The 14564-nt window shown below is 51.2% G+C and overlaps 1 protein-coding gene across 1 annotated transcript; it reads right to left on the bottom strand.

Annotated features, from left to right (window-relative positions):
• Positions 1–411: 411 nt before the first annotated feature.
• Positions 412–12284, bottom strand: GPR83 (G protein-coupled receptor 83). Its single transcript, XM_032641104.1, has 4 exons — positions 11901–12284; positions 7061–7186; positions 4587–4720; positions 412–1092 (listed from the first exon to the last, which is right to left on the bottom strand). The coding sequence occupies exons 1-4, from the start codon at positions 12264–12266 to the stop codon at positions 468–470; spliced, it is 1251 nt and encodes a 416-aa protein (XP_032496995.1). The 5' UTR covers positions 12267–12284; the 3' UTR covers positions 412–467.
• Between the last annotated feature and the right edge of the window lie 2280 nt (positions 12285–14564).

Here is a 14564-nt window from a genome sequence, read left to right as displayed (position 1 = left end):
GCTCCGGCTCGCTGACCTTTCACTGGCCGACGGGCCTTTCTCAAGCACAGCTGTGCATCTGGGTCAGCCACTGTGCACGTCTGACTCCAGGGTCCTTCGTGGGTGCTCAGTGGTGGGAGGGCTGTAAGGCAGCTGCCTGACAGGTGTAGGCAGTTGACTGACTCAGCCCCCACGGGGGCTGAAGCCGTTCTGGGTCCCCTGGCTCAGGGGACCAGCATGTCTCAGACAGGAGTTCACAAACACGTGTCAAGCTGGGTGTTGTCTTTTCGTTTTCCCATCTAACGGGTCGAGGAGCCTGGGGAGAGTTGCCTAGGCACTCAAACGTCCTTGGGCTTCTTCAGGAACTGCTTCCAGCATGTGAAGAGGTGTGAGGACAGGCTGTTTTCCAGGCTTTGTCCTCCCTCAGGCCCTTTCCCAGCCTCATCTGGAGACAGAGCCCCGCCCCCCCCACTTCCTGCTCTCCTCCTCTAGGTCACTGCCACGACAGGCTCCACGGACGACAGGTCTGTCTTCCCAGACTGCAGCTGCGAGGGGGGCAGGAGGCTGTGGGCTAGTGGAGCGCTGCGGCCGCTGCTTTTCTCTGTCCAGGCCACCCTGAAGGAAGGGACCGGGAAGGGCGGCCGCTCCTCCCGAGGCTTGGGTGACCTCTGGCACACGCGCAGTAATGCCTTCAGTGCGACCCTGAAGTTCTCATTGAGCCAGCAGTAGATGAAGGGGTTGTAACAGGTGCTGCTCATGGCGATCCAGTGGAAGGCAAAGTAGAGGGCATTACTGGTGTGGATGACCTTGCTGGACAGGAGGAGGACGTAGCAGTTGAGGGGGAACCAGCAGAGGGCAAACAGGACTACCACCAGCATCAGCATCTTGATGGTTTTCTTCTTCTTGCGCCGCAGGGCCAGGTATTGCTCCGTGGTCACATCCCCAATGGTGTTGCACAACCACAGCTTCTTGGCCACACGGGCGTAGGCCACGGATATGAGGAGGAGGGGGAGAATGTAAAGCAGGATGAACGTGGTCAAGTCCAGGTACTTCCAGAAGAGGTCGGCTGGCTCAGGGAAGTCTGGCAGGCACAGGGAGCGGACAGTGTCCTCACTGGGGGCAGGGGAGAGAGAGACAGAGACAGACAGAGAGGGAGAGGGATAGAGAAGGAAGGTGTGAAATCAGCGTGGAAAAGCCCCATCCCAGGAACCACTGGCCTCTCCCTCCACTGGGCTCCTGGTGCATCCGTCTGTTACAGCACATGTGATGAGCAGCCTAATTATCTGATTACGTTTTCAGCTCTCCCACTAGGCTGGGCGTTCTATACAGGTAAGAGATACACCTGAATGTCCATCGACAAATGAATGGATAAAGAAGACGTGGCACATATATACAATGGAATATTACTTAGCCATAAGAAAATGAAATAATGGGCTTCCCTGGTGGCGCAGTGGTTGAGAGTCCACCTGCGGATGCAGGGGACACGGGTTCGTGCCCCGGTCCGGGAGGATCCCACATGCCGCGGAGCAGCTGGGCCCGTGAGCCATGGCCGCTGAGCCTGCGCGTCCGTAGCCTGTGCTCCGCAACGGGAGAGGCCACAACGGTGAGAGGCCCGCGTACCGCAAAAAAAAAAAAAAAAAAGAAAGAAATAATGCCATTTGCAGCACGGATGGACCTAGAGATGGTCATACTAAGTGAAGAAAGCCAGACAGAGAAAGACAAATATCATATGATATTGCTTTACACGTAGAGTCTAAAAAAAAAAGATACAAACGAACTTATATACAAAATAGAAATAGACCCGCAGACATAGAAAACGAACTTATGGTTACCAAAGGGGAAAGGTCGGGGGGGAGGGATAAACTGGGAGTTTGGGATTAATATATACACACTACAATATATAAAATAGATAATCAACAGGAATCTGAAAAAGAATATATATATATATACACACACGCACACACTCATATATATATATATATAACTGAATCACTCCGCTGTACACCTGAAACTAACACAACATTGTAAATCAACTGTACTTCAATTTTCAAAAAAGAGAAATACACCTAGATCCCTCTGTGTCCTCTTTACTTTGTATTATTCCTAGCCCAGAATAGACACCCAATAAATATTTGTTCAATGAATGAATGCAACAGTGGTGTTCCTAGTCTTAGAATTAACTCATCCTGGGAGCATGATGGACTCAGGAAATCTTGGAATTTCCCATTGTACTACCTACTCCCATTCCAGAGGGGATCCAAGGAATGGGGCAAAGAAATGCGTCTTGAGAATGTGAGTGGCAGTGCCTGAACTCATACACCTTTAGCCACTCAGACAAAAAGTACTTATTTTCTCTGGAATGTACCCAGTCCTCTTGAAAATTTTTAGGGACATCTGTGTATGTTGGGAAAGCCAGAGCTGGTGGGTTAAGAATATGCAGATTATGATTTGCTGAATGAGGTGGCAGGGAGCTCCCTCGGCAGCTTCCTTCCACTTTGCAGAAGCGAAAACCCAGGGGCTGTTTTGATTGAAGGCGCAGTTTCAATACACTCACACAAAGGAAGCCACAAGACTATTACTTACATCCCAGAATGGGGGCACCGTGAGCTAGGAGAAGGGCAGTCCTCCCTCCCAGGTCACAGGTGAGCAGGAGAAAGAGAGACCAGGGTAGCAAACACCTGTTACTTATAAGGTGGTTGAGGCAGAGGTCACTAATTTTTCACAAGTGGTCATTTTAAAAGATTCCCCGATGGGCTTCCCTGGTGGCACAGTGGTTGAGAATCCGCCTGCCAATGCAGGGGACACGGGTTTGAGCCCTGGTCCGGGAAGATGCCACATGCCGCGGAACAGCTAAGCCGAGCGCCACAACTACTGAGCCTGCGCTCTAGAGCCCACGAGCCACAACTACTGAGCCCGCATGCCACAACTACTGAAGCCTGCGTGCCTAGAGCCTGTGTTCCGCAACAAGAGAAGCCACCTCAACGAGAAGTACGTGCACCGCAACGAAGACCCAACGCAGCCAAATAAGTAAATAAATAAAAATAATTAAAATAGAAAAAAAAGATGCCCCGGGAAAAGCAAGGCGGGAACTTGTGGCAGGAATCCTAAGCTCCGGTCTTTATCTAAATGTCCAGACTCTGGGTGCGAGCAGGGTTTTCGTACTGTGACATCTCTGAGCAGCAACTCAAAATTGCTACTTTTTTTTCCATCATACCATGTAGCTTGTTGATGTTGTTATAGGTGCAGCTGGCCATCACTAGTGAAAGAAAGAAAACTCTCTTTGCTTTTGTTAGCAGAAAAAAGAAATAGCCTTCCATATATGAAGGCAGTTCAGGAGTCTGAATGCTGGGAAGGGGTGGGTATGTGATTCATTCGATAGCCTAGAATTCGGGGACAGAGACTTTATAAATTAGTTGAAATCGGCCTTCAGAGCTTGTTCTTTGGACCCCACTATGTCACAGGACTGTATGTATGTCTCAGGCGAGGCAGCACATGGTAAGACCTGCCAGCAGTGCACCCCCTAGATCCCCTTTACTGGTCTGGAGCACCAGGCCCCCCAGCTCCGGCCCACCCGACAAGACACAGCTGTCAGCCGTGATCTTCTAGGGGCCTAGGACTACCCGAAGGCCACTGGAGATACTTTCCACAGATCCATTACGAGCCAGAAGTGGCCACGTATCTCCATTTCCCCCAGGAAGGCCTGGAATACAAAAGCCCAGCCACCTTGGCTCAAAGCAGGCAAACTCTGTGTTAGCAGGCTGCTCCAGAGCTCCCCCTGCAAACCACACCCTCCCTTGGTCTCTCCCCATTTGCTGTCCAGCTTCTCCACTGCCTTACCCATTACCCCGGGAGCACTTTCTTAAAATTCCCAGGCACATGTACCTTCCTTTATCTCAGGATCTGTTTCTACGGAACTTCAGCTGAAACAACAATGAACTGATGAAAATCACTCTAAGCTCATTCATTCATTCAGTAACTACGTACAGAGAGCTCGTGATGTGAGACAGTAATATAGATGCTAGGGACACCAAGATGGCAAAATCAGAAATGGCGCCAGCTCCCCCCAACCTCACAGGCTAACAGGGGAGATCACCTTTAACTGACTGGCAGCACGCACGAGTGTTTAAATTTCAAGACACTGAGTGCTTTCCATTCTGTGAGAGCACAGGACAAAGCATATGATAGAAGGGAGGTAGTGGGGAGGGGCGTAGAGCATCCTGCCTGAGACACTTAGAGATATACATGTTTGTAGGTTGTGGGAGAGAATTTAAACATCACCGTTTTAAACAGGGCCTGGGTGACTCTGAATCTCAGTCTGGGTTAGTACCTGTTCCCAGTGGCAGAAGCTGATTGCTAATTGCCTTGACCTTACAGACAAAGGGACAGAGACTAAAGAGGAAGCTACAAGTGTTGTGAAGAAAAGATGAGAAAAAGCAGAAAAAGTGCAGAGGATATGCACGGGCCTGGAAGCAACAGGATGGGAAGGAGACAGAGAGAACAGCTCAGCGCAGCAGGTACTGGTTAACTCTGAGATTCAGAGGGGGCTCAGATTTCCCTCTGTCAAGGTTCTCCGGATCCCCAGGCTGCTCCCCACTAGCTCATCTCACCTGTACTTGAAGGTAAATAATTTCTGGCAGATAGCGTGTGGAAGTGAAAAGAACGTCGCCATGGTCCAGATGACTGCGATGTAGATGACACCTTTTGTGATTGAGATCCGGGGTTTTAACGGATACATGATGACCTGGAAGACAAGCAAATTGGGCATCACTGGCTGAAGACAGTTTGAAGCAACTAAGAAATACAGACGATGCAGCTCACTTGTCACAATGAGGCAGGTAGGTCCTACTTAGAGTCAAGCACCCCTTAACTCATTATCGAGCCCCTGAGCTGCACCACCACACCGTCCAGCCCACGGGGGTACAGAGAGGGTGTCATCTAGACTCAGAGACTCCAGGCAGTTCAAATGCCCCTTGCAGGACTTCCCTGGTGGCGCAGTGGTTAAGAATCCACCTGACAATGCAGGGGACATGGGTTCGAGCCCTGGTCCGGGAAGATCCCACGTGCCGCGGAGCAACGAAGCCCGTGCGCCACAACTACTGAGCCTGCACTCTAGAGCCTGCGAGCCACAACTACTGAGCCCGCGTGCTGCAACTACTGAAGCCCGCACAACTAGAGCCCATGCACCGCAACGAAGAGAAGCCCCCGCTCGCCGCAGCTAGAGAAAGCCCGCACACAGCAAGGAAGACCCAACGCAGCCAAAAATAAATAAATTAATTAATTTTTAAAAAATGCCTCTTGCAGGTCATGCATGGCAGAAGCCGACTGCAGTGAGAGGATGGGGGAGCGGTGAAGGGGGAGGTCTGTTCCCATGACACCCACAGCGAGGCTGGCACAGAAGCAGCCGTGGCACCTCCGATCTCATCTCATCTGCCAGTGATTCCAGATCCTTTAAGTTACAAAGGGCTCCGAGGGGTCTGAAGGCGACACAGGTCGGGAGGAGACTCTCACCACTTACCATGGGAACCTGCATTGCCCTTTATTTGGGGGTTCACCACATTGTCTCTGAAAGCCATTTCTAAAGTTGCAGTGGGGCAATTTCAGCTTTCCCAAGCCCCAAATTAAACCATTGTTAGAGGCTTTGGGCTGAAAAGCATCTTGGAATTGATTGCTACTGTATGCCAATCAATTCTCCTAAAATGTTTAAGTAAAGACTTGGGAATTTAACAGCATCCTCATTTTAAGATTAGAATCATTCTTCCTCTTTTTTTTATTGAAGTATAGTTGATGTGTAATGTATAAATTGCAGGTGTACAATATAGTGATTCACAGTTTTTAAAGGTTATCCTCCATTTATAGTTATTATAAAATATTGGCTACATTCCCCATGTTGGACAACATATCCTTGTAGCTTATTTTATAATAAGCTATAGTTTGTACCTCTTAATCTCCTACCCCTATATTGCCCCTCCCCCATTCCCTCCCCACTGGTAACCACTGGTTTGTTCTCTGTATCTGTGGGTCTCCTTCTTTTTTGTTATATTCACTAGTTTGTTGTATTGTTTTAGATTCCACATATAAGCGGTATCACACAGTATTTGTCTTTCTCCGGCTGATTTATTTCACTTAGTATAATGCCTTCCAAATCCATCCATGGCAAAAATTTCATTCTTTTTTATGGCTGAGTAGTATTCCATTATACACATATACCACATCTTCTTTACCTATTCACCTGTTGATGAACACTTGGGTTGCAAGATTAGAATCATTATTTCTTGAAAAAGCCATTTGGGGATAGGTGAGTCGGGTCAGAAAGAGAGGTCATAAAGAGCTACCATTGTCTCAGGACGCCATCCCAGGACACACTGGACCTTCTGCTGTGTCCTCCCAAAGTCTGCTCCCAATTTTTTAAGGTTTTATGGGAGGAACGGACTAGGCTTTAGAAGCTGCCCAGCACATCTCCATTCTGGACTTTGCCATCCTTGCCCCTCACACGCCATCGTGGTTCAGGTTGATAAAGGGAGTAGAAGCCTCAGTCAGAGGCCACGGGCACCCTCAGGTCCTTTCCAGCTCCCTTCACCATGTTGACCCATGTGAATCCGATGGAGCGGGACAGTGAGCTGGGCCTCCCTACCCAACCCGACACCTGCGCCTGCCACCTGCCCGTCCCCCTCCAGCTTATTTACCTCTTCAACAACCTGGGTCCAGAAATATCCATCTCATATCCCAGCCAGGAGCCTTGCCTCGGACCTGCATTTGCCACTCTCTTTTCATCTGTGATTTTCCAGATCTGCTTTTCAATCCCCCCAAAACAAACTCGTTCATTTCTGACACACAAAATGCCAGCAGCGAGTCTTCACTGGAGCAACAAACGTGGAATAATATTTTGCAGCCCCTAGCACAAAGGGAGCTATATGCCTATTTTAGCCCCACTTTAGCGGCTATATGCCTAATTTAATGCTCAGAGCGGTCAATAAGAACACAAATGTGCTCACTGAAACATGGGCTAAAACACTGCCTTCAGCCCCCTGGAAAGCAAAGCCGGGGAGGGAAGGACAGGGCGTCGGCGGGTGGGTGCCCTCACCTGGTGGCGGTCCACGGCGATGGCTGTCAGCGTCAGGGCTGAGACGTGCAGGGAACAGTACTGGGCGAAGCGGCTGACGTGGCACATGCCTTTTCCGAACACCCAGGTGCTGTTCACAAAGCGGACCTGGAGACGAGCCCACAAACGTCAGGAGACAGACAGGCCTTGACACTGACGCTCGCTCCCTGTGGTCTCTGAGGAGCATCCCACAGGAGCCTTCTCCCCCTCCTCCTTCTTCCTCTGTGCTGCTGGACTGTGGGTCACGCGTGCTTATCTCCAGCATGACTCCTTCTCTGTCATTCAGTTCAACAAACCCTGACCCTGCCGTTATGGCTGGGCCCTGTTCAGTGCCAGGACAGCGTGGGAAGGACATGGGCTCTGGAGTTAGATTTCCCACCTCTAATCTTTTCTAGCTGTGTAACCTTTGGCAAGGTAGGTAACCTCTCTGAACCTCAGTTTACTCATTAACAACAACAACAAAAAAGGCTTAAAAATCTCTACTTTGTATCTTATTGTAGGGATCAACTTTTAAAAAAGAAAATGGCTACAGGGACTTCCCTGGTGGCACAGTGGTCAAGAATCCGCCTGCCAATGCAGGGGACACGGGTTCAAGCCCTGGTCCAGGAAGATCCCACATGCCGCGGAGCAACTAAACCTGTGTGCCAACAACTACTGAGCCTGCACTCTAGAGCCTGCGTGCCACAACTACTGAGCCCGCGTGCCACAACTACTGAAGCCTGTGCGCCTAGAGCCTGTGCTCCGCAACAAGAGAAGCCACCGCAGTGAGAAGCCTGTGCACAGCAACATAGAGTAGCCCCCGCTCACCGCAACTAGAGAAGGCCCACGCGCAGCAACGAAGACCCAACGCAGCCAAAACACACAAAAAACTACCTAATAAAAAATAAATAAGTAAATAAAAAATTAAAAAATAAAATAACTTTAAAAAGGCTACAAAGTGTGGAACACGTCTGGCAGATTGCTAGAAAGATATGATTAGAAATAAATAGTAGCCATTTTTATGGTAACAGTAAAATTCATTTTAGGCTCATATGAGTTCAGACTCATGGAGGAGACATATCTGAAGAGTCACAACACAGCATGTGGGCTGTGCTCTGGAACCCTAGCTAAGCAGGCCTGCAACATGTCATCTGGAAAGGAGTCCCAGGGGCCTGCAGAGGTGAGAGCAGGGACCAGGGTCTGGGCAGGCAGACAAGACAAGCTCCCAGGGCATGTAGGGTCCAGGGAGCAGACTTAGGCCTCACTCCACATCCTCCATGGCTATTTGCTCACTCACTCAGCTCCTGAGTTCCTGTGAGTGATGCCCCACGCCCAAGAGAGATCAGGCCTTGATTCTGATCAAGAAGCTTCCAATGTGGGCAGAGGAGGACTCAGGTATCTCAGATGCAAGACAGAAAGTAGTCAGTGCCCTACAGAAGGCCCAGATAAAGGGCCACCAGGCGGGGTGGGAGTGCACCGAGGCAGAGAGAACGAGAGAAGACACCGAAAGAAATAGAGCAGGTCAGCTCGAGAGGAAGAATATTGCGTAGTGATTTACAGCAGAGTATTTGCTAGTGATAGCTGCCACCTTGGGCAAGGCACTTAGGCCCAATGAACCTCATTTTCCTCATCTGTAAAATGGGGCTAACCCTTGTTCACACGATTGTTATGAAACTCAAACACATGTAAGGCAGATAACACAGGTAAAGCAGGTACGACAGTGCCTAGTACATAGCAAGTACTTAACACTATTAACTGCCATTATTATAACATACTAGGCATTTGAGATGAACGTTAAAGAATAGGTAGGACTTGCCCATGGGGAGATAAGAACAAAGGGCTTGGCACTAGGTCAGAAATCCCAGGACCTGTTTGGGGAACAAGGGTTGGGACTGTTTGGCTGGAATGTGTGGATGAGAGTCACGAGGGACAAGTCTGGTCTGATCATGAACCTGGGACAGCAGACCATGGACACTATTCTCTCTGGAATAGGCAGGGCGGAGCAGCCCAGAAACATTACAGAGCAGGAAATCCTTAGCTACTCCTACTTCTCGCCTCCCACAATCAATGAATCACCAAAGCTGACCAGTGCTACCTCGAAGGGTTTTCAAATCCATCCCCACTTCTTCAGTCCCAAGGCCATGGCCCGAGTGGAATCCCCCGTCATCTCTCACCTGGACCATGATAGCCTCCAGACGGCTTTCCTTGTCCTCTAGTCTGTCCCCCTGTAATTCAGCCTTCACGCTGCTGACAGCATTTTCTTAATCAAAAATCAGATGCCTGCTTAGAATCATCATGGCCTTCAAGAGACAGCCAGATGCCTTACGAGCGCCCAGGCCCGCTCACAGCCCTGCCCCAGCCTTCCCTTCCGGCCACCTCTGCTTCCCCCTGCCCTGCTGCCTCCTCCGCTGGCCTTCTTGCCTCTGCTGCTCCAGCTACAGTGAACCGCTCAGCGTTCCCTCAACACACCGTGAACCTGGACACCCTTGCCTTTGTTCGCCCGGGTCCCTCTGTCTGCAATGAACGTTCATCTAGGCCTGGGAAATGCCTACTTATCCTGGCCCCTTCGAAATGCCACATGCCCTGAAAAGTCTCCTTTGACCCTCTCGTGGGACTCTGGCAGGTCAAAGTAAACGATCACCTTCTCCAGGCTCCACCACATTCTGTGTACGGCTCTGCCGTGGGAGTTGTGAATAACTGTTTGCTTTTCTCTCAATGACCAGAGCTGGACTTCATGCCGACGTAGAGTGTAAAGTGGACAGAAAGGGAGACCAGGGAGGAAGGATATCGTCACCAACCAGCCAAGGGCAGGACATCTTACCCCTTCAAGGAGCCTGGCTGAGGGCTTAGAAGACCCGACCCTGGTTGCAAGAGCCTTGGAAGCTCTGACCGGAATTTGGATTGGGGTGGTTGCGTGGGTCAGGTTGAAGGCCAAGCTGCTTTGGATCAAGCGGGAGCGGGGGCTGGGTTCTCAGGACGCTGACATCTCCTCTCTTGCAGGACATCCTCCGGGTAGGGGCTGTCAGCTCTCAGCCGCAGCCTGGCCTCCCTCCCCACCTGCCCTGTGTCTGCCGCAGATCCAGCCATGCATCCTGTTCTGGGCAGCAGCATAGGGCCATACCCTGGGGCTTCCCAGTTCCCATCCTGGGTGGCCCAGTCCAACCCCAGCACTGCAGATTGTCAAGTCAGAAGCCAAGGGGGATCCAGGAGGAGCCAGAGATGCATTGTCCTGTGCTTTAAGGCAGAAGGGGGGGAGTGTGTGTGTATGTGTGTTGGGGGGGGGGGTGGGCGGGCAGGGGGGTATCTAGAAGTCCCTTCGTCCTTGACTAGTCAGAACATCCTGAGTGACCAGGAATCTGTTAAATGTAGGCAGGAAGGAGAGCAGGAGAAGTCCATGGTTTGGATTAGTGGTCCAAGGGTGCCTTGCCCGCTAGGTCCCAGGTGAGTGGCTTAGTGGACAGACCTCTGGCTGCACTTGAGACAGGGGAAGTAATTCTCATCCTGGTTCTGCCAATTACTAGCCATATGACCTTGGACAAGACATTGAACCTCTCTGTGCCTTAGTTTCCTTATCTGCAAAATGTGAGTGAAGTTCTCATAAGTGAGGACGAGAGAAAATGTAGTTTTTAAACATAGGGTTGGAAGGACATTCACAGGTGGATAGGCTTGTGGGAGTTCACCCTCTTCTTTTTGCTTGTCTGTTATTTCTGGTCAAGTGTGTGTGTGCGTGTGTGTGTAAGAAAGAGAAAGAGATAGAGAGAAAGAGATATGAACAGATATGGTTTGGTAATAACTCAAGTATCAAAAAGACTATTCCAGAAATTGGAAAAATGTAACTCATGCTGCAGAAATACAAGGTGTAACTGTCATGATTACTTGGTCATAGCCCTCCCAGTCTCACTCATCCATGAGCATCACAGTCCCAAGTCACGGAGGGAGAGAAGTGACACCCCTAAGGCCCAGCAGTCAGGGCTCGGTGGAGGTCGTGGGAGCAAGAAGGGGGGCTCACCCACCACCCTTGCGCGAATGCCCCCAGCTCTGGGGCCCAAGCCCACCTAACCCTCATCTCTTCCACAACACAGTCTTCACACACAGACTTTGCTGTCAAACCACAGAAAGCAAATGCAATTTAAATAAGTGGTTTAGGAAAATTCACTCATGGTTCCATTAACAACTAGCAACTGTTTGATATTTCAGCTTGGTGCAAAGCAGCACCCCATGCTGGGGCATTTAATGGGCTGTACTCCGGTTGGGAGGCGGGGTGGCGGGGGGTAATTGACCTAACAATCTATGCTGGAATTTCAAGGGGCTTTGATTTACTGCACCATCGTCAAGCAGATTCATGCTCAGTGACATTGAACAGGAAATGGTCATTTATTCACAGCTGGCTGCAGACACTCGATTCATTGACCCCAATGCCATGAGCTGTAGAAGCGCTGGCTTAGAAGATGAGAGACAGAGACAGAGAAAGACAGAGTCGCAGAGAGGAAAAAAAGATGAAGACACCGAGAGAGAGAAGAGAGACAGACCCCCGAGAGACAGGCAGAAAGACAAACAAAGAATGACAGAGACAGACACACTAAGAGACAGACCAACAGAGGAGAGTGTTGAGAGACGAGAAATGAGAGATGAGAGGGCAAGAGAGAGGAGACTAAGAAAGATGAAGACAGGAAGACAGGCAGAAGAGGGGGACCGGCAGGGAAATGAGGAGAAATCGGGTGGAGAGAGGGAGAGGGACGCAGAGAGAGACAGAAACGGAAATAAGAGAGACATCGAGACAGCAAGAGAGAGGAGGACGGAGAGAGGAGAGAGCGGAGCGCCAGCCCAGCCCTCGCGGTCTCACCAAAGTGAAGGGGGTGTTGAGGAGCGTGATCATTATGTCGGCGACGGCCAGGTTGACGATGAAGAGGCTGGTGGCCGAGTGCATCCGCTGGTTCTTGAAGATGACATGACAGACCAGGACGTTGCCAAAGAGCGAGAAGATGATGATGAAGGAGTAAGCCATGATGAGCAGGGCTTTCACCGTGGGGTTCTGGGATTCGGCTCCGTAGCGCTTCCGGCCCACGAAGTTCTGCCAGTCGGAGAAGGTATAGTTGTTCCAGGAGAAGAAGTGCGAGGCGTTGGGCCCCACCAGGGCCGCCTCCGGGCGGTGCTCTTCCGCGGCTCGCGCCACTGCGAGGAGGAAGAGCAGCACGCACCGAGGGGTCATCTTTGCAGGAGCCTCCGCGCCCGGGACGGGACGGGGCGGGCGGGACGTCCCACCAGGCCGCGCACGTGCGCTCGGGCGCGGGGAGAGGAGCGCTCGGGGCTGTGTGCGCAGGGACTCCCGGCCTCGCAGCGCCCGGCCGGCGCCCACTCCCCGCCGGCCTCTCGCCCGCGATCGGCGCGCTCCGGGCCGCCGGCCGCACTTTTGTGTCTCCGCTGCGCCACCCGGCTGCGGGCGAGCGAGTGCCTCTGCCTATCGGGCGGCGCGGCGTCTCTCCGGGCGACCGTGACGCGCTCCGGCTCGGCGGGCTTCCCCACCCCCGGCCCCAGCCCCCTCTCGCTCTAGAAATAAAACTCCAGCCAGGCGTCAGGGCTGTTTCCCTAAAAACACTCATCCGCCTGCTTTCTGCTTAAGCCTCGCCATCGGAAGGGGAGCCGGCGGAAGGCGCCCCGGGGCGGTTGGGGTTTCGGGGGGGGGGGCGCGCGGCAGGGACTGGGGCCGTCCCTCTCCAGGCAACCCCTTGTTCCGCGCGGGGCGACTCTGGTCCAGTCTGAGCGTCAGGCTTGGCAGGTTTCAGGTTGAGGTGGGTCACTGGGGCCTGGCAGTTCTGGCACAAGGTGAGCAAGGCAATCGATGTAGGCTTTCTCCAGGCGCCTTCAGTGATCAGACTGCAGATGTCCTGGGAGGCTGGCCAGGTTTTGTTTCCTTCCCTTCACTAAGACTCAATATGTGTGTGTGTGTGTTGCGGGGTGGGGGGTGGGGGCTTAGTTTTTCAAGGAAACACTTCAAAGCAGTTCTCCTGACGTGATCCAGGAATCAAAGGAGATCAATAGCTCTGTGCCCACTTCCTGGGTAACTGAGTTTTCTGCCCTGGGAGTTTTTGAAGCTGTATCTGTAAGGGATGTTACCCATGTTGTTTTCTGCTCCCCACCTGCTCCTCCAGGAAATCTTGATATCTTGCTGACCTGTTCTTTCTCTCCCCACTGTGATGTCTCTCCCAGTCACCCCTGGCCTGCCATCTGTCTCACCAGATCCCATGGAATCAGAGTCAAATTCCAGTTTTATCACATCCTCACTGTGAAATCCTGAGTATTTAACTTTTCTGGCCCTGGTGGAAAGTTTTCCTTTTTCCTGTAAGTGAGGTTTTCAGAGACCTGGGTAGGGATCTCCCACCACATTACTCTCGGGTGCTATATACAGTAACTGGTCGACTGCTTATAACTGCCCCCTCACCCGTCCTATTGGCAAACGCCATGTAGACTTTTTCTTGTCATTACACCCTGCTGAGCAGTGCCCTTAGGCTGGGACTCCATCAAATAACTCAAGCCCAGGTACCTTCTGAGGTACTTGGTTCAGGAGAAATCCTGCACCTTTGTCCCACCTAAACCCTGGAGAATAGACCCCTCCCACCAAAGTCCTCTTTTCTCACTGGGCCTTGAGGGGAAGCCTAGCCACCTTTCACTTTGGAAATTTTCCAGGAAAGTTAGACATCAGCTTCTACACCCCGTTGAGCTCCAGGGACACAGGTCAATAAGCAATTAGAAAACAGTTTGATAAGTGTCACCGTACTAAAGTACCAGGTGCACTTGTCTAGGTGAGAGGGAATCAGGGAAGTCTTCCCAGAGAAAGTGACACTTCAGCTCAGTCCTAAGGGACCAGCAAGAGATATTAGGTCCCAGAGGAGGAGGCAGAGGGAAGAAGATGGAGAATTCCATAAGGAGGGAATCATGGCACATGCAAAGGTACCGAGATGAATGTGAGTACAGCTCATTCGACAACTACAGGAGTGGAAAGAGCTAGAGCGTGTTACGCAAAGAGCGATCGACTGAAGAAAAACGTACACCCTAGAAGTTGCCAGTTATGTTTTATTCAGGGACCACACTCAAGATTATAGCCCAGGAGATAGCCTCTCAGATCGCTCTGAGGAACTGTTCCAGAGAGGTAAGGGAGGATCCACAATATAGAGAAGTTCTTGTTAAAATAAAAACAAACAAACACCAAAAGATGACTGCTAATAAAAAACCCCACACATCTCAAGTTAATGAACTTATTGTTTTTCTATGTATGGGAAGATGCAAGAGTCTGGGCTCATTGAAATCATTCCTTTGACATACACCTTAACTATCTAGGGCCAGTGTCCTCTTTTTCTCCATCCTGAATTCTCCTCAGGGTGCACTCCGGTTGGTTTGCAGTGGGAGATGGCTTGATGGCGGGCAACAGTCTTTGTTTGCGGAAATGGCAGGCAACACATGTTTTTTTGTTCAAAGAGTTGAGTGGAGAGAGAGGGCTGGGGAGGTAGAC

Source organism: Phocoena sinus, chromosome 8 (assembly GCF_008692025.1).
Source record: "Phocoena sinus isolate mPhoSin1 chromosome 8, mPhoSin1.pri, whole genome shotgun sequence".
In the NCBI taxonomy this organism is placed as follows: domain Eukaryota; kingdom Metazoa; phylum Chordata; class Mammalia; order Artiodactyla; family Phocoenidae; genus Phocoena; species Phocoena sinus.
This window is presented reverse-complemented; position numbering and strand designations above follow the sequence as displayed.

What these genes read in the sequence shown, in the direction of transcription:
- GPR83 (XM_032641104.1), bottom strand. Translation starts at nt 12,266, where the DNA reads ATGACCCCTCGGTGCGTGCTGCTCTTCCTCCTCGCAGTGGCGCGAGCC. An exon ending in TCAACACCCCCTTCACTTTG is followed by an intron (nt 7,187 to 11,900) that starts GTGAGACCGCGA and finishes GCTCGTCTCCAG; the next exon opens with GTCCGCTTTGTGAACAGCAC. An exon ending in TCGCCGTGGACCGCCACCAG is followed by an intron (nt 4,721 to 7,060) that starts GTGAGGGCACCC and finishes CTTGTCTTCCAG; the next exon opens with GTCATCATGTATCCGTTAAA.